Source organism: Corapipo altera, unplaced genomic scaffold, assembly GCF_003945725.1.
Source record: "Corapipo altera isolate COAL_440 unplaced genomic scaffold, ASM394572v1 64, whole genome shotgun sequence".
NCBI classification, from domain to species: domain Eukaryota; kingdom Metazoa; phylum Chordata; class Aves; order Passeriformes; family Pipridae; genus Corapipo; species Corapipo altera.
The window spans coordinates 13,060,943-13,082,790 of record NW_020884893.1 but is presented as its reverse complement, the minus strand read 5'-3'; the positions used below and the strand labels follow the sequence as shown (position 1 = coordinate 13,082,790).

The 21,848-nt window shown below is 49.9% G+C and overlaps 1 protein-coding gene across 7 annotated transcripts; it reads right to left on the bottom strand.

The window, feature by feature from the left end:
- Positions 1-526: 526 nt before the first annotated feature.
- SGK2 (SGK2, serine/threonine kinase 2) lies at positions 527-19,376 on the bottom strand. Of its 7 annotated transcripts, none has more exons than XM_027646101.1 (15): positions 19,111-19,376; positions 15,476-15,608; positions 10,089-10,158; positions 8,786-8,863; positions 8,279-8,328; positions 7,635-7,692; positions 6,972-7,055; positions 6,524-6,655; positions 5,604-5,716; positions 5,044-5,080; positions 4,391-4,477; positions 3,095-3,190; positions 2,666-2,821; positions 2,194-2,283; positions 527-1,977 (listed from the first exon to the last, which is right to left on the bottom strand). In XM_027646101.1, the coding sequence occupies exons 1-15, from the start codon at positions 19,199-19,201 to the stop codon at positions 1,822-1,824; spliced, it is 1,431 nt and encodes a 476-aa protein (XP_027501902.1). In that variant the 5' UTR covers positions 19,202-19,376; the 3' UTR covers positions 527-1,821. The 7 variants fall into 7 exon arrangements, with proteins under 7 accessions (XP_027501902.1, XP_027501905.1, XP_027501903.1 ...); XM_027646104.1 differs by having other exon boundaries at positions 8,786-8,843; positions 19,111-19,216; XM_027646102.1 differs by lacking the exon at positions 10,089-10,158 and having other exon boundaries at positions 8,786-8,843; positions 19,111-19,375.
- Positions 19,377-21,848: the final 2,472 nt, after the last annotated feature.

Genomic DNA, 21,848 nt, shown 5'->3' with positions numbered 1-21,848 from the left:
GTTCCCTCTTTTCCCCGCCTGGGAAAGGGATGGCACGGGACCACTGTGGTCGGCTGCGGTGGGGAGCTGCCTGTCCGCTCTCCCTCTGCCCGAGCCCTCCGCACCGGTCCTGTCAGCGCCCAGGGCAGGCCCGTGACCGCACTGCCACCCTTCAGCCGCCGCAGCTTTCTGGGCCTTGGACACCAGTAAAATCAAAATCCCGGTCCTGACGCCTGCAGGCTCTTCCCTGTAAGGGTGGTGAGGCCCTAGCACAGGTTACCCAGAGAAGCTGTGGCTGCCCCATCCCTGGGAATGTTCAAGGCCAGGCTGGACAGGGCTTAGAGCATCCTGATCTAGAGGGGCTTGAAGGCTCCTTCCAACCCACACCATCATATGATTCTATGATTAACCTATTTCTTCCTCTTTAAACTTAAACCCAGCAGTTTTAGTGACTTTATGCATGCAGGTAAGTGCTCTCACACACAGCATAGACCAACCACCCTCCCACCCTGCTCCCTCCCCCCCTCACACCTCCAGGACAGCCATATGGACTCACATCAGTGTTTGCACTTTAATATAAACCATGTCATATTCCCGATGACTTCAGCATACACAAGATAAAGTCCAATTAAAAAAAAAAAAATGTTCCAGCACAAGCTTCCCCACAGCATGAGCACCACACAACTTGCAGAAAGTCCCTTGTTTATCCCTGGGTTACAGTGGAAGCTCTAAGATCCCCCTCTTTTCCCCACAGCAACAAAATAAAACAGCTTAAAAAAAGAAAAAGTGGGAAGTGACATTCAATGAATACACCAGCATTTAAATTAAGGCAGAATAAATAACTGTTCTACATCAGTGATGGGTGTTTTCAGATGAGTACTGGAGCCTGGAGCAGCACTGCTGGCCACCCTTTGCTGTGCACTATCCTGTACTCCACGTGCTCCTCACAGTTGTGTTGGTGTGTCATGGGCAAGTCAAGCACATGCTGTGAAAGACACCCCCCACCCCAAGCAGGGTTCAGCCATAGAGTTATTTTTCCAAGTAATTCAGCCTCTTCCCCACCCCTTTGATCTGGGATATTCCTCCCACACATTGGCTCCTCCATAACAGCCTCCTTAGTGCTTCAGCAGCATCCTAATTCACCCAGAGAGATGATCCACTCACCTTGGGGAGAGACTGGCTGGCATCAAAGGCCCCAGTGCAGTTCAGGATTCGCAGACCTGCAGCTGCCTTTGGAGCAACAATTGGTGAACAGTTTTCCCTCAGCCCAGCTCAGCCCAGGATTAGTGGCTTAAGTGACACAGTCTACTTAAAGGAAGGAAGCCAATATTCATGGCTGTGTGAAGAATTCCCTTCTCAGTTGAGTAGGCGGGCAAAGCAGTTGGACAGAGCTGGGCACAGCTCCCCAACAAAAACAAAAAAGAAAAACAAAGGGGAAAAAGGTGGCCAGTTACAGGGACATGGCTGTTGATGTGAATGATGGCACATACCTTGACCATAAATACAACCACAGGGTGAATACAGTCCTGCCAAGTAGCACAAGACACTCAGGGGAAAAACCATAATCAGTGTCCCACTTTCTCTGCCAGGGAAACAGTCCTGGCAGGGAAATATTTGGGGGAAGTCCACCAAACAGCAAAAGTTGAGCTCTGTTCCATCCCAGCCAGTTAGTGTGTTAGTCCCAATTTCCTTAAGCCATGAGCAAAGGACAAAATCCTCTCGAAAAACCAACAGAAAACAAACAAACAAACAAAAAAACCCCAAACCCAGTCAAAACCAAAAAAACCCAAAACCATAAAACCTATTTATTTAAAATCTGTCTTCTCAAAGCCTTTGTAAAACTTAGATGTCCTCTTCAGTTGGTGCATAAGAAAATCCTAAAAATGCATCTGAGGCACTGGAGCTGCTGGCTGCTAGGTCAGGTGTGTGGGTGATGGAGGCAGAGATTGCTTCTTGGGTGAACTCTGGATCAAAGTGTCGCAGATCAGCTGGACCAGCCTAAGCCAAGGAGCAGAGACACACTGTCATTTCGAGTGAACAGAACCCAGCCCCTTGTGTTCAGACAGTCCAACACAGCTGCTCTTCCGGAAGAGCCATCAGCACTGCATTTACTGTTCCTAGTCCACACCTCAGAACCCCCAGTGTCAGCGTAAGGCATCTACAGAGGGTCCCTTTTGTACTCCTATATATAAGAAAACAGAAACGCCCACTTACCACATTGGGGTTGAATGGAGGGGTAATCCTCTTGTGGTACAAATCATCCCAGTTTATTGGGCTGAAGAATACATGGTTCTTTATCTCAAGCTGCATAGAAAGCAGGGGGAAATGTTAGACTTCTGCCAACCCTCCTTTTCCAGCACCTGCCAGCTGGTCTCACAACATTAAAGAGTTGAAGCATGACTTGGAGCTACCACATACTCATGCCCACAAATCCTTAATACATGAGGGTCACGGTCCAGTAATCCCTTGAAGGGAAATGACCCATCACACATTGGTATGCCTAGTTTGCCATCACACCTTTCCCTCTGGAAATCCAAGACAACCTCATATGCCCCTTTTAGGGGGCTGGAGGGACACACTGCATGGAAAGCTTTATCCAAGGCAGTGGTGTTATCATAAAAGAAAGGCTCAGAATAGAAAGCTTTCCTATCTATTCTCCCTCCTGATCATAGTGGAGGCTACCTACAAAGTCTGCTTTGGCACCCAGCCTCCTCTTCTGCTCCTTGTGGAGGAGTCCCTGGAGGATATCACAAGCTGCTACCGTCTTGGTTCCCTGGATCTGGAGTGGCTTGTGCAGAATGTTGTCATACATCTGAGACACATCCCGGCTGTAAAAAGGAGGCTGATTTGAAAGAGAGGAGAAGCAGCCAGGTAAAACATGAGCTACCATAAGGAACCACACATTGCAGATCAAAAATGACACCTGCTGTGAGTAGACGAGGGAGACCTGACACGTCTCTGCTCAAAAGTGCAATGGTATGATTAAACCAGGTCATCTAATTCAGGATTTAGTCATCTATCAAATACCATGTGAGCACCAGACCAACCTCACACCACAGCTTTTGAAAATAAGTTCTCTGCCATGTAAAGTAAAAGAGACCATTTCTAAACTTACCAGTCCGAACAGCATTTCATAGAGGACAGCTCCTAGACACCACCAGTCTACTGTCCTGTCATAGGGCTGCTTCTTTAACACCTCAGGAGCCAGGTACTGGGAAGTCAGAAGCAAACATTTGAGTCAAGTTATAAAGAAGGGCTTTGCCCTTGTAAGTCACAAATCTGGCTGTGGCTCAAGCTGAGTAAATGCATTAGGAAGCACACAGGTGCAGCCCCCAGTGTTCTTCCAGACTACCAAAGGTTTTCTTGCTGTAGAGGACTTGTACAAGGATTTGCCACCCATCACAATTCAACCAGCAAACCTGTCCCGCACTGACACATCACATCCCTAAGAGGCTAATGTGGTTTTGAAAAAGCTGCTGTTTTCAGTCCCAGCAAGTCTGTCCAAAACAGCAAAACTACCAATAACCACCACCAAGGGGCAACAGGCAAGAATTTGAGCAGTCTGCAGAATAAACAGCCTCCCACAGAATTATCTCTATGTACTATCAGGTTCTGTCTAGAACAGGAAGACACCAACACACATGAAAACTAGAAAACAAAGCTCAAACATTCCTGCTTGGTTCATGCTGTGCTATTGCATAAGAGGCAATTTCCTGCCCACTTCTGCTGAGCTTGAAAACTGGAAGGTGTGCTGTTCACAAACCCTCCTTCAAGCTGTCTAGGAAGAGCAGCAGGACAGATGTATTACCTAGGCTGAAGTGTTACCAAAATCCTCAGCTCAGTAAGAAGAAGGAAAAAAGCCTCCAAGAAGCCAAACTGGAAACAGGTTTTCACAAAACCTGGTTGGGGGACATGGGAGAAAAGACATTTCTTCCCTTCTGAGCAATGTTCACATTCCAGAGGGGAGCCTGGTCCTCTCCTCTGCACAGGGCATTTTGCAACTCATGCATACCAAGTACACATAGGAGAGCACAGCAAGGTCGGGTGCATGTCAGCAGCAGCAGGCTCCCTGTTTTGCAGCTCCAGGGTATTGGAGCAGGTAAACAGCCTGCTCACAGGCTCCCAGCATCAAGGTTGCCTCCACAGATACCTGAAACAGCTGCAGTTTCACAAGTCTGGCCATTTCCGAGTGCAGGGATCCCTGCCCTTGATAGCACAGCAATGTCAGAGTTTAGCTGTTACAGATAAAACCATCTCCGATGAGTAGGGAAGGCCTTACTTGAACTCCAGTTTCAGGCCAACAACCTCAAAGATCCCAAGGCAGTCCAATTTAGAGTCCATATTTTGAGATGCTACATAAGCCCAAGACTCAGAGCAGCAAGTCACAGCAAAGCCCCAGCATATGCTGTACCTCAGGAGTGCCACAAAAAGTAGAAGTTGTCTCCTCTTGCTCCATTCCTTCTTTGCACAGTCCGAAGTCTGTCAATACTATGTGTCCCTAAAGAAGAGAGAAGTTTCAGCCTGGCTCACTCTTCCTAGAGAGGAGACAGGGTTTCCAAGTATTTGCCTTCACATTGCATCTCATGGGGGTTTTAGTTCCCCACTGCTCATCTCTCTCTGCTCCCTCCCCTATGGACATCCTATAGCACAAGTACAGGAGCCTATAGAGAAAGTACAGTCTGGATGGTTTTTTTTCTGTTTGTTTTATTTGTCTACAACCAGATAACTATGAAGAGATCCAGCACTTCTGTGCTTTGCTGCTGCTTTATCCCAGAGATTGTTTAATAGTGCTCACCACCAGAGTAGCAGCAGTGACCTGTTCTTCACATCCCTGATCCCTGCCCACAAGTCAGGTCCCAGCTTTTGGGAATGAGCCCAGCCTCACAGTGTATGCAGTTCTGCAGAGGGCAGGCTCAATCCCCCTTGCAGGATCTGCAGTGGGGCAGACATACAAAATCCATGCCATGATGTGAGTTATAGCCCAGCTTGCAGAACCACAGCCCTCTGTTTATAGTCCTGATGCTTTTAAAGACAGAAGAAAAGTAGCCCAAGCTGTGAATATACCTGGCAATCCAGGAGAATGTTCTCAGGTTTTAAGTCTCTGCAAGACAAAAGGTGCTGTTTGAGCAGATTTGGCCAGATACTTAGAAAACATGAATCTGAAACAGCATCAGCTAAGAATAGGAGCTAACAAAGCCTCCCAGTCCAGACCTTCTTGAAGTGCATATTCCTATCAACATACACACATGTAAACATTGAAAGGCTGCTGACATACAGGATCAGGTGTTAGCCTGCATTTCTGTGCATAAATTGTTATGGAGCAATGATTTCTCTCTTACTGAGCCAGGGGGTTTTATATTTTTACACTTAAACATTCTTTCCCCTTCCCACTATCAGTCTGAGAGTATTTATTGCCCACCAGGTCCTGTCCAGACAGGATCTCTCTTGAAAGTGAGAGTGCCAGCAGCACTTAGTCAGTCTTGTCTGGGGTAGGAAATTCTTCAGCTATTTCAGTCCTGAATATATTGCAGGGCCCCAGTGAGCCCTTTCCCTCCCTAGCACTGACACAACCTTGCTGGGCACACTTGGTGGCCCTACCCTCCCCAGCAGGACACGTGTCTTACCTGTAAATGATGTTTAAGGAATGCAAGTACCCAATTGCACTGGCAACTTCTGCAGCATAGAACCGGGCCCGGGGTTCACGGAAACAGCGCTCCCTTTGCAAGTGGAAGAAGAGCTATGGCCAGATGAGAGGGTTGGTCATTTTTCTAAATAACTGAAGGCTATCTGAAGCAAGGCTGAAAGCCAGCTACTCAAGTGAAAACGTCTTTGCAGCAAGTAGCACACAAATAACACCAACTGAGCCCAAACCAAGCCCCTTTAAGCAGCCCAAACACCTTCCTATAAATTGCTCCCTTTGTTCTACTCTTCATTCCCAAAAATAAATAATTAATTCTCTGAAAAACATCTTCTGCTGATCTAGTTAAGCTCCTAGCTTAGTACAGCTCATGTACTACTGGTAGCCTAGCCATAAGAAGTGATACATGCCTAGATCTGAACACAAGATCCCCAACATAAACTCTATTTGGGCAAGAAATCCACGTTAACATATCTCCCAGCCAGTTTCAGATAGTACAGAAAGACAGCTGGAAGAAAGTGAGCTTCTACAGCACAGAAGAATTCTATAAAAGTGTGCTGACATCACCCAAGCACTAGACATAGATCCAGAGCTGGCCCACAGGTGGGTTTTGCCTAAAGCTCACTAGCATCAGTATTTCCTGTATTCTCCACAGGATTTTAAAACACCCCTAACACATACTTTTCTCAGCATCCTTGCTTTAGGAATCATCTGGCTCAGGTCCTAGCCAGCAAGATCTTCACTCAATTTACAGATGAGGTAATACCAGGTGTTCCTGGCTGCTCCTTTCTGGCAGTCAAAGCAGCATTATACCTCAACATGATTATCTTCTGACAAGAAACAGTTTTAGGCAATAAAGCAGCATGTTTGAGAAGGACCAAAAAGGAAGCCTCTAAGTGCACTCACCTCTCCTCCATTTACATAGTCAAGCACAAAGTAAAGCTTCTCCGAGGTCTGGAAGGAATAATGGAGTCCCACAAGGAAGGGGTGCTTGACATTTTTCAGCAACACATTGCGTTCCGCCATGATGTGATTTTGCTATCAAGAAGCAGACAAGGCATTAGGGTTTCAGGCAACGGTCCAGCCCAGCCTGTCATAGGGGCTCGCTGCTGTTTTCAAAATGGGCGGAGGTTGCGAACCAAAGAGAGTCATTTCTAGCCCCAGAAAGGGAATCACTCCCTGCTATCTGACCCATTTAATCTCTGTTCTTCATGTTCCCATAGCACAGAGAAATCCATGTCTAACATGCAAATTGCCTATGTGAATGACAGCCACCAGGTACCCCAATTGCATTACCAGGATAGCTCATACACTGACCACTGTTTGCAGAAATAGCCAAGGAAAGCAAACATACCTCCTTTTTCTTGAGGATGGTTTTCTTATGCAAGACTTTCACTGCATAAAAGGTCCCATCACACTTGCGTTTGGCCAGGAGAACCTGCAACACAAGGTCCTGGTTACAGGTTTCAGCCTCGACTTCTGCCTTTTGGTTAGTGTTTCCTCATTAGCTCAATAGTCTTGTGTGTGATTATACTACTCCAGAGGGTCAGGCACAAAGTTTTAAAGACAGTTCCAGACCTGTGAATTCTCATCACTTTCTCATTGCCAGAAAAAAAGCATGCAACACCTCCACATACATCACTTAGGCACTCAAAAGAAAACAGTTTGGAGCATTTGGGGAGACAGTTCCATTTAAAGGGGATCCAGGCTGTCTCCCAGGTTCAGGTTTGTCTGAAGTTCTTTTGCTACCTGAAGAAGTCTGAAGCTCATTTTGAATCAAGCACTGCTCCTTACCGTCAGCACCCTGAGCATAAGGCACCTCACACTTCAGTCCTTAAAGAGATGGCAGGATGGCTCAGAGTAAGAATGGACTATGAAAACCCTATCTCAGGGCTTACAGAATCTCAGCCATACTCAGGCCAAACACCTCATGAGACATGCAAAGGACACAGCTAGAAACTCCTTTAGCAAGATATTTGCTTTCCAAGCTACAGTCCACCTGTAAAAACCCACTTACTTTTCCAAAGCTTCCTTTGCCAATAACCTTCAGAAAGTCAAAGTCTGTTGGCTTGGCACTGTTAGACAAGAATGAAATAAGTTAATGTTTCTGAGAGAGAAACAGGCAACAGCAACACTACCATCAAAGCAGAGTTCCTGTTTGGAAAGATGAGTGTTTGTGAAAGGGATTAAAGGGCACTGGATGGGTGACCCTTGCTCCCAGCCACCTCGGGATTCACACTGTGTATGTCAGTGGACCCAGCACAGCATGAGCAATCCCTCAGCAATCCACATGCTGAACACAGCAGCAGATGAAAGCACCTGTCAAGAACAAGTGACGCCTTTAGAGGGGACACTTTTTCTAGAGGAAGATAGTCAGGGAGCCGGCAGTTACAAAGAAGATCTTCCCTCACTGTCTGTCAAGAGAGATGGGACAAGGAGCTGCAGATATGGACAGGAGAGGATGATTATGATAACAAGGACCAGCTACAGCTTAATGTCTTGAAAGCTGGTGCACTGGTAACACACATGGTGTTAAAGGCCAAGTAATGTAGTTGTTAGGACTTTTGCAGGCACCACACACGTGAGAAACAGAGACCATCTGCATTCCCCTGCCCGACCTCTTCACACTCCACACCCTACCTGGCTTTGCAGGGAGCTTACTTGGGATTAGCAGAAGGTCCAAGGTTGATGTTGTCAGTTGGTGTTGAAGGCTAGAGAAGACAACAATAATGTTAGTCACAAGGACCATGCTGCAGGCTGTGCTTTCCCTTCCTCAATACAGCATCCCCTCACACTGAGTCATTGATAAACACCCATCAGCAAGAGACACAGTGCTTGTTTTGGCAAACTTTTAACTAAGGCCACTTTAGGTGGCCTTATACACATCCAGGTCTATGGAACTAACTCCTCCCTCTTCTCAATGACAAAGAGTACAGACATACATGCTCTTCCTCCTCCCCAGGCTCTGGGAGCATTATGTCTTTTCCAAAAGGCTATATATGTCCTCTCTGCTCTTCTTTTTTTCCACCCAGCATCACCCACAAGGACAGAGCAGCAATAAGACTTCCAGCAGGCTAACACAGGCTCTCCTGCTTGTTTTTCATCTAAAGACACCAGCCCCTTTTGTCCCAGAAGTGAGGATTTGCTGGTTCAGAGCCCTGATCTCACCTGGGTGCTTTTGTCTGGGCTCCGGGAACGATCCATTAAAAAAGCAACTCGTTCAGCACTTGGAAAAAGAAGAGCAAGCTAGTGTTCAAAACAAAATCCAAGAGAGAAACATCTTCACATCATTAACTTACCAGGGAGCAGCACAGACCCTGGTATGTGCACCTCTCCATCATAGGAGGGCTCAGCTGAGTTCCCCAGCTACTCCCTTGGTAGCACTGCTACCCCCCCAAGGGATGGGGATGTACACACTCCAGGGGAGGCAGTGAACACTGGGAGCAGATTAGGGAAAAAAGGTTCATGGATGCAGAAGCATATAAATACCACGGTTAGCCCTTGACTTGAAATAGTAGAAACCTGTCAGAACACCAGCATGTGAGGACCAGCACAGCCCAGCAGGGTCAGGTGAAGTCACAGCCCTCCTAGCCATGGCCAGACCCCTCTAGAGGCAGGTGCAGCCTCCACCCCACTGCACAGTGATGCTGCAGCACCCAGCCCTGCAACCCAGTGAGTGCCCCCCACAGGGCAGCCAGGAGAGTCCAGCTGGGTCCAACCACCACATGCCATCAGGATGGCACCTGTCAGAGGCCATTCCCCCTAGGCCAGGTCAGACAGGGCAGCTCGGGGCTGTTGACTCTGCAGGGAAGAGGAGCTCAACATGGCAGCCAGGGCTGGCTCAGTGAGCACAGGACTTATCTATCTAGTGCAACTACTGCTGGGGTTGGAAAACCTGGACTCAAACACTTGGTGGTTCAGGTCTGCCCTGATCAGGCATCACTGGGGATGGGTGGGTCCCCCCACCCTAGGGATTCCCCCCCTTTAGTTTAGAGGATTCTCCCATGCTCCTTTCAAAAGCCAGAATTAAGGAGATAAACAAAACAAGCAGCTCTGTTCCCTTCTCCCCTGCCCCAGAGAGCTGACTCCCACTCAACCCCACCAAGCCCTCATACACCACAGGGAAGCTCTGAAGGCTCTCATCCCCACAGCCACCCTCTGTCCTACCACTCCCAAAGAGAGGGCCCAAAGAACCCACTAGCCTCCCCACATCTCACCTGTGGGCGTTCCCTCTCTGTGCCCCCACACACCAGCAGGCACAGACCGCCAATCATCCCCAAGCCCCCCTCCTGCGCAGCCAGGCTACCCATGGCAGGAGATGCCAGGCAGCAGTGGATGCTGGCGGCTGTCCCTGAGCACTGCCCATATCTGCCCGGTGCCAGCCAGCTCCATTCACCACTCAGCCAGCGCAGGGGTTATTGGGCTGAGCTGTTAAAGGGCTCTCATCCCACTGAGAGCATTTTATACTCACTACGAGCAGAGCCTGGAGCCGGAGGCCTTGATGGTTTGCCCTATCCTCTCCCGGCCGTGCTTGATGAGTTCTGTGAGGAAAGTTGGAGCACCGAAGCCGATTAGCTGGCAGTGTGATCACAAGTGCACAGAGGCACATTTGTTCTTCACTGACCTTGCTCTTCTCTCCACAGCCGCCCTCCTCCCCCTTCTACTCACATACCAAAATAACCAGGAAATTATAGGAACCAGGACATCTTCCCTCCCGGCCCCACCAGGAGCCCTCAATAGCTCACAGGACAGGGATAAGTGCCACAAAATGGACACCGCCTCCCACAGCACAGGGAACTCAGGCTAGAGCACCACTGCCAAGCCCTCCTGAGCCACTCCTGGGTCCCCGGGGTGGGGGGAACAAGGAGAGCTCCCACAAGGACGATGTTGTACTGGGATACGTCACATACTTGGCACATCCACTGTCCCTTTCATTCAGGACTCTGCAAGTAATTAGGGACATGAATGAAACCTTTCAGAGCCCTGCAGGAGGTAGGCCAGCACACACACATCACAGTGAGTGACCTGCCCAAGGACACGTATCCAGTGCCAGAAGCTGGGATTCCCACCATGGAGCATCCCTGCTCCTCAGCCGTGTGGGTGATTGCCACCGCTCATTATCTTCATCATCTCTCCCTTCACAGAGAGGCAGTCCCAAGCCTGCTCCCTGCTGCACAGGCTGAGCCAGAGAGAAGCCCAAGAAGTGCAACCTGTACAGAAGATTTCCTTGTTTTGCTTAGTTCTGTCACTGGAAGGAAAGGAAGACTCAAAATATTCACAGAAACATACACTGCCCTGTCCCTCTAAAAAGAAGGGGGGTTATAGACTCAGGTAAGTTGTCATCTTGGAATAGCTCCTCAACAGACCGAGGAATCAGCAGCATCAACCACCAGAGACTCTTCCCCTGGGCAAACAATTTGTAGGACAAGTTTTGAGGCAAACACAAGCCCATTGCAGAACCCTTCCTGCACGGATCTTTGGGTCTGCTAGGCAGAGGGACCTGTGTGCTACCGAAAGCCACTGAACTGACCCCAAAAGCAGGTCTGGGATCTGGGTGCAGCTCTGATAAGGAGCCAAAAAACTAAGCTGTGGGTTTAGAGTTTCCAAATGGATAGGAAAGGAAAAGCAGGAACTTAAAGCAAAACCCACAAATCGTGCAGTGAGAGAGTTTACAACACCAGACTGGTCTGAGCCCCTGACCTTGTCTGTACTTTGTCCTGCAGCAGATACAAGAACCTGTCTCAGCTGGCATCCACAAGCAGGGACAAGATGCAGGCAGTACGCAGACAGATCAAGGCCCATTTCCTCCCACTGGGCATAGTCCTTCTTTCCCTGACAGTCTGACTCTCCTCCACTTACCGAGGTCTGCTGAAGGTCATCAAACACCTGCCTCAGGGTGCATCTGTCCCACAGTCTGTGAGCCAGCCTGGTCAGATATCATGGCCACAGCAGAGGGACATCAGCACTGCTGTGTTTGGAGCAGGCAACACTCACTCAAGGCTCAGGGCCAGGGAGAAGGTTGGCACAGAGAATGGCCGGGGTACACAGGTGTGTGTGGACAAGCCTCAAGCTGCACTGGCAGCAATAGGTAGAGGAGTGAAGACTCCCATCGCCTGCTCAGGAGCCTCTTACCAGAGCAACCCAACCTATAACCTCACTCCCCCTCCACACATTGCTGCCATTCATCAGATGATACAGCCCATTTCCTCCTAATCTGAGCCCCCACAAACTTGGGTTTGGATCCAGGGTCAGCTTGCTGCCACTGTTCCTACCCTAGACTCCAGGGAAAATACTGACTCAGACACAGATGGAGATGTCGCAGCTTGGGTATCTTGGAGACCACACAACCAAGCCACGTAAAAAAATCCATCTGCCTTGGAGGTACTTATTACCAGTACAAGTTTCTGACTTGCTCCAAGGGGCTTGGACAAGCCAATTCTATCAAGATCTCCACAGCCTGCAAGTAGGCAAGAACCTCTTCCAGCCTGTCAGCCTGTGCACACTTCCTTCCATCAGCCCCATTCTGCTCCACTGCTTCTTTGCTGGAAGTAAAGCCACTCAACAAGTCCCTGCTGACCAAGGGCAGCATTTTCCAACAAAGCATGTTCATTAAATGGACTTACTCTGAGACTAGAGCCTGTGCACTGAAGTACCATGCACGTTTTTGGTTTACGTATATCCCCATTCCATATCACTCTCTATTCAGAGAGTTCAGAGCCACCTTTCCCAACCCAGGTTCACCTTCAAAGCCAGGTTAGCTTGTGGTCTAAATCTCTGAAGCAGTCAAGTAGGCTTTTCCTGATCACTAATAAACCCTACTCCCCTTAAAGCACAAAGATTTCCTGAGCGCACACACACTGAACAACAGAACCAGAAATAGGTCATGAAAATACACTGGAATCTTTGGTTATACATGCTCGGCTGCATCCCTCCTTGTGCCTGCTGGTGCAGCAGGAATGCTCCAGGCATAGCCAGGGCCACAGAGAGCATCAGCAAGCAAGTCCAGGAGTTTCCCCAATATGACGTGACTATTCCACACCAGGAACACAAAGTCCTGCACCCCACTCTCCCCTCCTCAAAGACCCCCAACTCCTGGCCAGAGCAATCCTCCAGGCAGCAGGAACCCACTCACACAACACAGAGCTGCTACTTACAAGTTGAAGCAGTTACTGCAGCTATGTCTCCCCCCACCACACATCCCTCAGCAACATACATTTTCTTCCCAGCACGGCACGAGCAGCTCCCTCTCCCTTGCACAGTTCTAGCAGTGGTGACCCACATTCCCATGCTAACCCAGCATTATTTGCTACAAACACATTACTAATGCAACGCGTACCTTGTACAGAGAGGCAACCTCACAGATTCGTCATCTGTGAGCTGCCTCACACCCTCCTCCCGGATGGTACTGCTCTCGGCAGCCTTCCCTATCTAACCCAGATTGCAAACCCCTCCAAGCAAGTCCCTCATCCCCTCTCGCTCTGGGAAGGGCTGGCTGCCAGCATGGAGAGGCAAGGAGGTGTGGCAAGCTGTCACTGGGACAGCAGGTGATGTTTTGGAGGAAGCAGAGTTTGGAGAGTCACCTAAGGCAGGCCACAGCTTCCACCCAGCACAGGGGCTGCTTGCAGCTAAAGGGGGGAGATGCCCCAGTTTCGTCTCAGAGAAGGAGCACAGAAGGGCGATTCCTGCAAACACATGCTTTTACTGGGGAGAAAAAAAGGCTCAAGTTTTCCCCTGCCACAGATCTAAGAGATAGCTGCAAGCCACCATTTTACTCCACTTTCATTCCCATTGAGACACTATAGTTGTACACAGCAAGTCCAGGAGCAGGTTAGGAAAGACCTGAAAGCACTTTTCTGCACTCAAGGAAGCTCTCTTAGCCATCCTCTGCAAAGCTCCTGGGTTGCCCAATTTTCTCTTACAGATCCTCTTCCCTACACCCCAGGGACGCTGCAAACCAGTGCAGGAACCCAGCCAAGCAGCCCTGGCTCTGGGCAAGCTGGAGCCCACTGACAAACAACTCTCAGGATTTTAGAGGAAAACTACATGCAAAACTTAAAGAAAACAGCAGGTGGCTAAAGCTTGCAGCACTTTGCAAAAAATAATCCCGTGAAAATAAAAAACAAAGCATCAAACATACCTGGGAGCACATCTACCAGTGGAGGCTGAGTCCTGAAGCATGCAAAGCAGTTCACAACCGGTGAGTGCTGAGACCCCTCGTTTCCCACGCTTCCCATCTTTGCATCAGCCCGCCCAGATTGCCCTGGCAGACCAGGAGCCCAAGGCTCTTTCTTAAAACCCAGATGGGAATAGGCTTTTTTTCCTGCAGCAGTCCATTTAGCCCCTGAACACAGTCATCCTCAGTATGGCCATACCACTACTGCTGCTTCCCAGCAGCCCTTTAAAGCAAGCAGGAAAAGCTGACCAGCTGCAAAAGATGAAGAGATACCTGCCAGCTATACCCAAAGAGTGAGAATTTAGGTGGGAGGGATAGTTTTGGATGGGGAGGGAGAGGTGCAGGTGCTGAGTAGGAGCAAATTATGTCCTGGCAGGCAGGACATATTTTGAATAATTTTTACGTGTAAGTAAGCTTGAAATCTGTCCACTGTCCTGTAGTTTGGAGGAAGGTCAAAACTGTCATTTGACTCAGGTCAAACCCAGAAGATGCTGCTCCTTCCAGTGTCCTGTGTGGCTGCAGCCAGGGCAGCAAGGATGGTATTAACTGCAAACATAAACACCTGAGGAGGGGAAGCATGGTGATTTGACACAGCAGAGACTAAGCAAAAGGAGATCTGGAAGAAGGGCTGTCTTCTCTCTCTTCATTAAAAATAAAACAGTCGCTTTTTGCTTCCGTTGTAGTTTCCTGTAAAATCTCCCTGTAGAAAAGCGGCCTATAGAGCGAGTTCAGTGGTGGGTGCAAGGAGGTAAAGGCAGGGGTGTGGGCAGAATTCCCTGAGGGAAGCAGAGGGGCTGGCCACCATGGGACAGGTCCCTCATGCCAGACTACAGCTATTAGGAAGAAATCATCTGGAATAGATTATGTGCTTGTTGCCATGTGTAATGAGGGAGGGGAAGCAGCATGTTGCTTGAAATATTGTTCTCTCTCAGGTTGAAGCCTGATTTTTTTGCTTAGCCAACACCCTCAAGCTATCAGCATTGCCAGCTTTCAAGAGTATCTCCTAATATGTTTTTCTTTTCTCCAGTTTTGCCTCCACTTGAAGTGAAATGGTCAAGTTTGAGAATACTTTCATCAGTTAACTTACATTTTCTAGTCAGTGTCTTCTGCTTTTGTTTCTTTCATGAAAATCCTGGTGCCATCAATAAAATCTACTTGATTTTCTTTTCCATGGAAAAAAGCATCTTTAATTAAAAACTCATTTTCTATGCAAAGAAGAGGAAGTGGAAGGATCCTCTAAGGAAAAGTTTTTACAGCTAAATTGCATAAAATGCCTAATCTGGTGACAGATACTGGCAGGCAAAGTGATGTTGGGTTGGTTTTGTCCATCCTACCTGTGCTGTTTGTGAGGGTCACTGACCCTCAAGGGCTGTGCATGCACTGGGTGTCACTCAGAGCCACGTATGTGATGCAAAGCTGCCTCCATTGCACACAAACACCTCCTGGATTCCCTGCATGTCCCATGGGAGCTGGGCTTCACGCAGTCTTTGCTGGACAGGGTGAGCCCTGGCAAAGGGCTGTGGCGTGAGCCCAAGTGGAGTCCACCAGGAAGATGTACAACAGGGCTGTGCCCTCTGCCAGCTGCTCCGCAGCCCAACGCAAGTAGGAGACCTCCATGGGGAAGCCTTCTCCATGCCCTATCCATCCCCGGGGCTTAGTGACACTGTACCAGCCAGAAGCATTACCCTTTGTCTTGCCCAGAGCAGTGGAGGAGGGCTCCATCCAGGCCACGAACATAAGCCAGCTGGAACAGGGGCAGGAGCTCAGCTGCCGGCACAGGGTGTCCTCGGGAAGCAGAGCACGCAGATGTTTCTCCTCCTGCAAATGTGAAGGGCACAGGAGTAAGAGCAGAAACAAACCCTAAGGTGCAGCACTGGCTGCTCACCAGCTCTGGGACACTGGGACAGCTCCCTGACACTTGTCTGGCCAGCATCCACCCGCCACTCAGTCTGGTGGAGATCACCAAGGGTGCTCTGCCACTGCTTCAGTGGCAAATTGCTTTGGGACTGGCAGATGGAGGGCAGTGGAAGAGAGCTAGATAGTTGGCCATTTGGCTTCTTTACAACAGAAGAAATTTACACTAAAACTGTTAAATTCACACATTTTTGCTCTTAGGAAAGGATTTTGGGTTTTGATGAGGAGTTAAGACCAAATTAATTCTCCCTGTACCCAGCATGACTACCCTGACAGCGGTGGTTCCCTGTCACAGAAGACATTCTCTGGAAGCACAGGGACACGGGGCCAACCAGGAAATCCCCAGTGTAGTGCAGGTCCCCACCTGGGAATTCAACATCAGATGCCACCAGATGCCTGGAGAAGCTGCAAAGGGCTTTGCCCTGCAGAGCCCTGTGACTTTCCCTGTAGTGGTGTCCTGGGCAAACAGTTGTCCCCATGATGGCGGACAGGAGGGGGACAGGTAGATGTGAACAGATTCCAGCCCACCTGGGCAGCCCTCCCTGTGTGTAAGAGATGAAACTTTCCCCCTTTTCCTGACTTGTGTGCCCACAGCCAGCCACATCCTGCAGCAGCTCTCACCCCTCACCAAACACTGCCCCTTGCCCATGTCAGTGTCATGCTGAAGGAGCTGCTGGATGTGAGAGTGTTTGCAGGTCACACACATCACACAGGCACGTGTCCCTGCAGGTGCTACTGGCATGACCATGCCCCCTTACAAGACTGGCTTTGGCCCATTCCCCTGCCCAGAACCTGCATGCCCCTAAACAAAATTAAACAATTCTAATGAAACTGGAGATCTGTTGATGTAAGAGCTGGGTTTTGTGAGTGTTGTTGGTCTTCTGTGCCAGGCTGCTCTTTCCCTGCCTTCAGAGAACATGTAGTGCCAGGAAAACCTCTGATGGACCTGAGTTCAGAAGTGAGGAGCAGCTTTCAGGCAATTTAACCCCTTCTATGCACATCTCCTGACAGGGCATGCTTCTCCAAGCCCTGTAAGGAGTCAAGGGCTGCATGGTCCTTCCCTGGCTGAGTTTGGTCCTCCCATTGGGACCATCCCTGGCTGATGCCACTCACCCTGCCACATTTGCAGCTTCTCTAGGGCAGGACATGTCCAGTGGACAACAGGCCCAGCCCATTGTCTCTACCTATAGAGAAATACCTCCCTCTCTCTCTCTTATAACATTTTGTGTGCTATTTTACAGGGAAAGGTAATCCTAATTTCCCTATCTAGTAATATCCATAACCACAATCATAAAAGTATCACTGAAGAGGAACCACACAGTCCTGAGCAATCAGAATTGCAGGGAAGGTTCAGGTTAAACTAAAACAAATATTTCTCTAGAGTGCACAAAGCAAGTTTCCATGGACCTGCAGTGAAAGGTGACCTAAAATGTTTGGCTACTCAGTTACCTCTGCTGGGTAAGGGCTAGCATAGGATAGTATGGGATGGGATAGGATAGAACAGAGATAGGATGTTCTTTAAAAGCTCAGAGCCTATTTCTTCATTTTAAGGATGATTCATTAAAGACTAAATAGACTATTGGTGACCACTGCAGGTCTTTAAACTATTTCATTCTTTTTCCTGCTCTCTATATTTTTCTTTCAGCTTCAAAAAACCCAGCCTCTGCCTCATGTTTTGCCTTTGACTTTGCTAGCAAATCCCACAAGAGTGCTGGGATGTTTCCCGTGTTTTGGAGAAAGGAACCAAGAGGAGACTACTGGGGATCAGGTTTTTATTCCAAAAGACAGCTAAAGTGGGTTTGAGCAACTCTTGCAACATTCTGTCCCTCTTCTTCTACAAATATTAACACATCAGAATATTACTGATCTCCTGTAAAGCCTTTACATCTTCTGAGGAATAAATTCTGGAGTTTATTATTGCCATTAAATTAATTGGCTGGGACTTTTTTGTTCCTAAGTGCCTTTTAAGCGTAGGCACTGTCTCAGTGAATAAATTATATGCAGTTGGAAGCAACCTGACTGTAAGGTTGCTGGCCAGCCTTGTCCCTGGGGATGGTGCAACTCCTGCTTGCTGCCCTCTCCTCTCCTCTCCTCCCCAGCAGCACTTCAGGACACATTACAGCTTGTGCTTTAGAGCCTTTCTTAAAAATAACACACAAACCCTCAATTCTGTTTTTTGGGGTGAGCACCTCTTTTCCGCTGCAGCACAGGTCAGTCTGATGCAGGGCACACACTCAGGGCCACCACTCATATCTCAAGCCCTGAATGTGACCAGCCTGGGGGCCCAAGGGCAGAGAGGCAGTTTTCTGGCTTGACTGAGCAGGGCTTAGCAGCTTGGAGACAGCTCGGGGAGCTGCACTGCCCAAAACCAGGCCCCTCTGACACAGCAATGGGTTCATTAGAAAAGCTTGTGGGTGCAGCATTCCTGGGAACACCCCTCTCCCCTGCTCTGTCCCAATCCCATTGCCAATCCTGAGAGTGGCCACCTCCATCTCCTCGCCATAGGACCCATTTTCACCCCTTTTTATCCACATGCAAATTCTGGGAAGCAACTGCTAGAGACTGTCTCCAGCAGAGCTATGTGTACTGGATCTGGTGGACAGCCCAGTTCAAGTCAAGCCCATGAGCCCCTCTACAAGAGCAGCAAAGCTGTGCTGAAATCTGCTGAGCCTGTCTCTGTTCCCCTGCTCTGGCATCCAGCAGGAACATCCCTCCCTCTCCTGCCAGCGCGGGGTTTGGGAATGCCCTGTTAGAAGGCTGCTGGACACAGCACCCCTGAGCTTCACCAGGCCCAGCCCCAGAGACTCACACAGCGTGGGACACCACAGCCAATACAACCTGAAATATCTGGAGCAAACCTCACCCTTCTAGTACTGGTTGCAAATGCCTGTGCAGGCCCAAAGCTCCTTTCCCTGTGCAGGTGGCTCAGGGACATGGGGACACACAGTCAGTCACCAGCTACCTCTGCTGATCTGCCAGCTCTTGAAATCACCTTGGTCGGAAACACTCATGGGTGCTCCCCGTGGACCTCACCCAGGTGAGCTGATGTGGGGCTGCATGGGCAAGCAGGGTGATGGAAGCTCCTTGCGATGGAAGTTTCCTGGGGGAGGCACAGTTAATGCCAGAAATCTTTTCACCTAGCACAATATTGCAGGAGGAGCAAGGAGGCTGCTTGTCTTCTCTCTGGATTTCTCCACAGCTGGGAAACCACCCCACTGCTGGAAATCAACCCTCCACCATTTCCAGATGCTGGCCCCAAGCAGCAGCTCTCCCACAAGCCAGCCAGGTTTCCTGGCAGCAAGGGCGAAGTCCTTCACAAAAACTTCTGCTTCTCCCAAAAGAGTTCAGGAACTCATCAGAGGAAGGAAAAGTCTCAGTCATCCCAGAGAAAGCAAATGGGCATTACCTGCAGAGAGCGAGGTGTGGGGAACAGGGCTCCTGGGATCCAGCAGCAGGGCAGACAGGCACTGCCACACTCCCACTGCGGGAAGCAGCATGTACTGCTCTTCTTCCCGTTGTTTTTATTTTGGCAATTCAGCCTGAAGGTCGAAGGAAAAGTCTGAAGGAGTGGCTTGTGGCAGGCAGTAAATGATTACCCTGGACCTCTCTCAAAGGGGACTGAGGCACAGGGAGCTGGGGGGGGAGAGGAAAATCCCTCCTTGGGGGGATTAGAGGGCAGCTCGCTGGCAGGGAAGTGCAAAGGGTCAGAACAAAGTGCTCTGTTTGCTGGAGGCTGTGCCAGGTCACATGCTAGGTCCTAGCAGAGGTAATGAGGCATGTGTCACCTCCCAAACGCCTGCAAGACCTCCTGGATGTGGATATGACCTGTTGCCAACACACCACCAATCCATGGAGCTTGCCAGCCGGGAAGGAGTGGGGTGAGGTGGAGCCTTGTCCTCCAGCAGCACTGTGTCCGGGGCAGGCCATCCAGGGCCTTACGTGCTTGGGTAGTGAGGTGCAACAGTCCTACAATGCTCCTTCTGCTTCTTGTGTGACCCACTCTGGCTCCATGCTCTCCATCCTGGGCCACATGTACACAGGAACAACCACCTGAGCAGCTGTCAAGGACTGAGCTCCATGGGCACATCAGAACTGAGGCCAGAGGAGCCCTCTTGGAGCCAGAATCTGCTACCCTCCATTCATGTCGTCCCCCATTTACTCCCTGGTTCTCTCCTTGCCCCTCTGTAGGTACGCAGCACCAGTGGTCACCACATCCCTGTGTGGGGGCCCAAATAAGAGTCTGATGGTTGAACATGTTGGTGGAGTCACTGGCAAAGACTCCATCTCCTTACCTACAAGCTTCGAAGATACATAAAATCAGGTGGTAGAGAACATTGGTGTCACCATCCAGCATTTTCTGAAAGACTCTGGAATATGTGATATGAAACATTCAAAATTCACAAGGCCAAGACATCCAGTTGCCGCTGCAGCCAAAGTCTCTGGCCCCATGCATGTGGGAAGAAGGTAGAGCCATACCTGCCCCCTGTGAGCTCCAGCACCAGCAGCAGCATGTGGGGAGGAGTGAGCTCAGCCCTCATCTCGCCCCAGCTCCCACCAACAGTTCAGTTTGGGTGGCACGGCTGTGTGGGTGCATGAGGATAACAGAGATTTGGTATTACCCTTATGTCTCAAGGGAACAAGCCCAAACAGAGGTCCCTATTGTATTTGAGGAACCGTAAAGACAGAGAGAAAAATAAATCTGTTCCCTGCTAGTGCAGAGAGGGCCTTTGTTTGTCTGGTTTTCAGAGTGAGAAGGTTTAGAGGATTGCTGCAGCACATGACCAGAAGCTATGAAGCTGCAGACAAAAGCCATTTGGAACAGAGATCAGACTTTGCCATCGTGCTGGCTTTTCAGAAGATTTCTGTTTTGTCCGAGTTAAACCTGCTGCTATTTTGGGGGTTATTTTCCTCACTCCACTGCAGCCCCTGCTGTAAGGGCTGTACATGTCCCACAGCGCCCACGCACGCTCCCGCTGGCACCAGCACAGCATCAAAATGTCTGCTGCGGCAGGCTGGAGGGGCTGCCCATGTTCCGAGCCCAAGTCACAAGGGTTGCACCAACAGCCGCGCTGGCTCCAGCTACGGACAAGTTTAGAGGACAAAGCCTCGGCTTATCGCTCGGCTATTGCTGAGCGGGCTCGTTTCGCAAGCTCGTCGCACGTCAGCCGGGAGGGCCCGTCGGCACCCAGCAGGAACACAGAGGGGAAGCGCTTGAGCAGAGCTGACAGCGAGACAAAGCTCACTGGGGCTCTCTGGGTAATCACTGGCTCCACCACAGATGAAAACTGCAGCGAGCCAGACGCTGAGATGCTCTGTCGTCCCTGGGAGCCGCACAGCCGGCTGCCAGGCATCGCGGGCGAGGCATAAATGCCTGAGTTCCTCCAGCCAGGAGTATCTCCAGTCCCTGGAAGCGGGGCTTGTTGGGGGCCTTGTCTAGGAAGGACTCAGGGATTTGAAGTGCCCTTTCAGGGACTGAGGGCACGCTCTACTCGCGCTTCCCTGGTCTGCACCCTGAGGCACAGGAGCACGAAGCCCAGACTTTTCCCCCATTGTCACAAAAAGGGCACAAATCTTCTTAACAGCCACAAATATAGTCAAAGCAGGAGCCATTTCTGTTCACAAGGAGTGGGGGGGGGGGGGGGGGGGGGGCAGGGAAAGGAAGTTGCTGAATTAGGTTTAAGACCTCTGAAAAGTTAAAGCTTCATAAAACGGTTTCCATCATCATGTGTCCTGAACCGGAGAACATTTGGCCCCTGTAAAACACAAAGACCATGACAGGTTAGTCTGTGAGCATCCTGTATTCAGACACAAGCAGCTGCCAGCAGGAGAGGAGAGCCAGCTGCCGTGCTGCTGTGGCGTGGCATGGCATGGCATGGCAGCCAGCTTGGCTGCGTCCCTTTGCTTCCCCAGTGAGGAACACAGAGAGAAAAAGACCCTCTAAACACTGCGTGCAGAACAAATGCAAACCACAGATGTGCAGAGGAGTGTGTTAATCTGCCAGGGTTCCTCAGCTCTCCACTTACTCCCAGGATCCGATACTCTCAGCCCTGCACAGGGCAGGGAGGTGGGCTGAATCTCCTCCCACGCTGGTCCCTGAGGAGAAAACAGAGCTGGAACAGATACCTCAGGGCAGAAGAAGAAACA

Coding starts and splice junctions, on each gene's coding strand:
- SGK2 (XM_027646101.1), bottom strand. CDS start 19,201: ATGCTGCTTCCCGCAGTGGGAGTGTGGCAGTGCCTGTCTGCCCTGCTG. Junction 15,609..19,110: donor CCACACCTCGCTCTCTGCAG/GTAATGCCCATT, acceptor TCACATTTGCAG/GAGGAGAAACATCTGCGTGC. Junction 7,056..7,634: donor GCAAAGGAAGCTTTGGAAAA/GTAAGTGGGTTT, acceptor CTTGTGTTGCAG/GTTCTCCTGGCCAAACGCAA.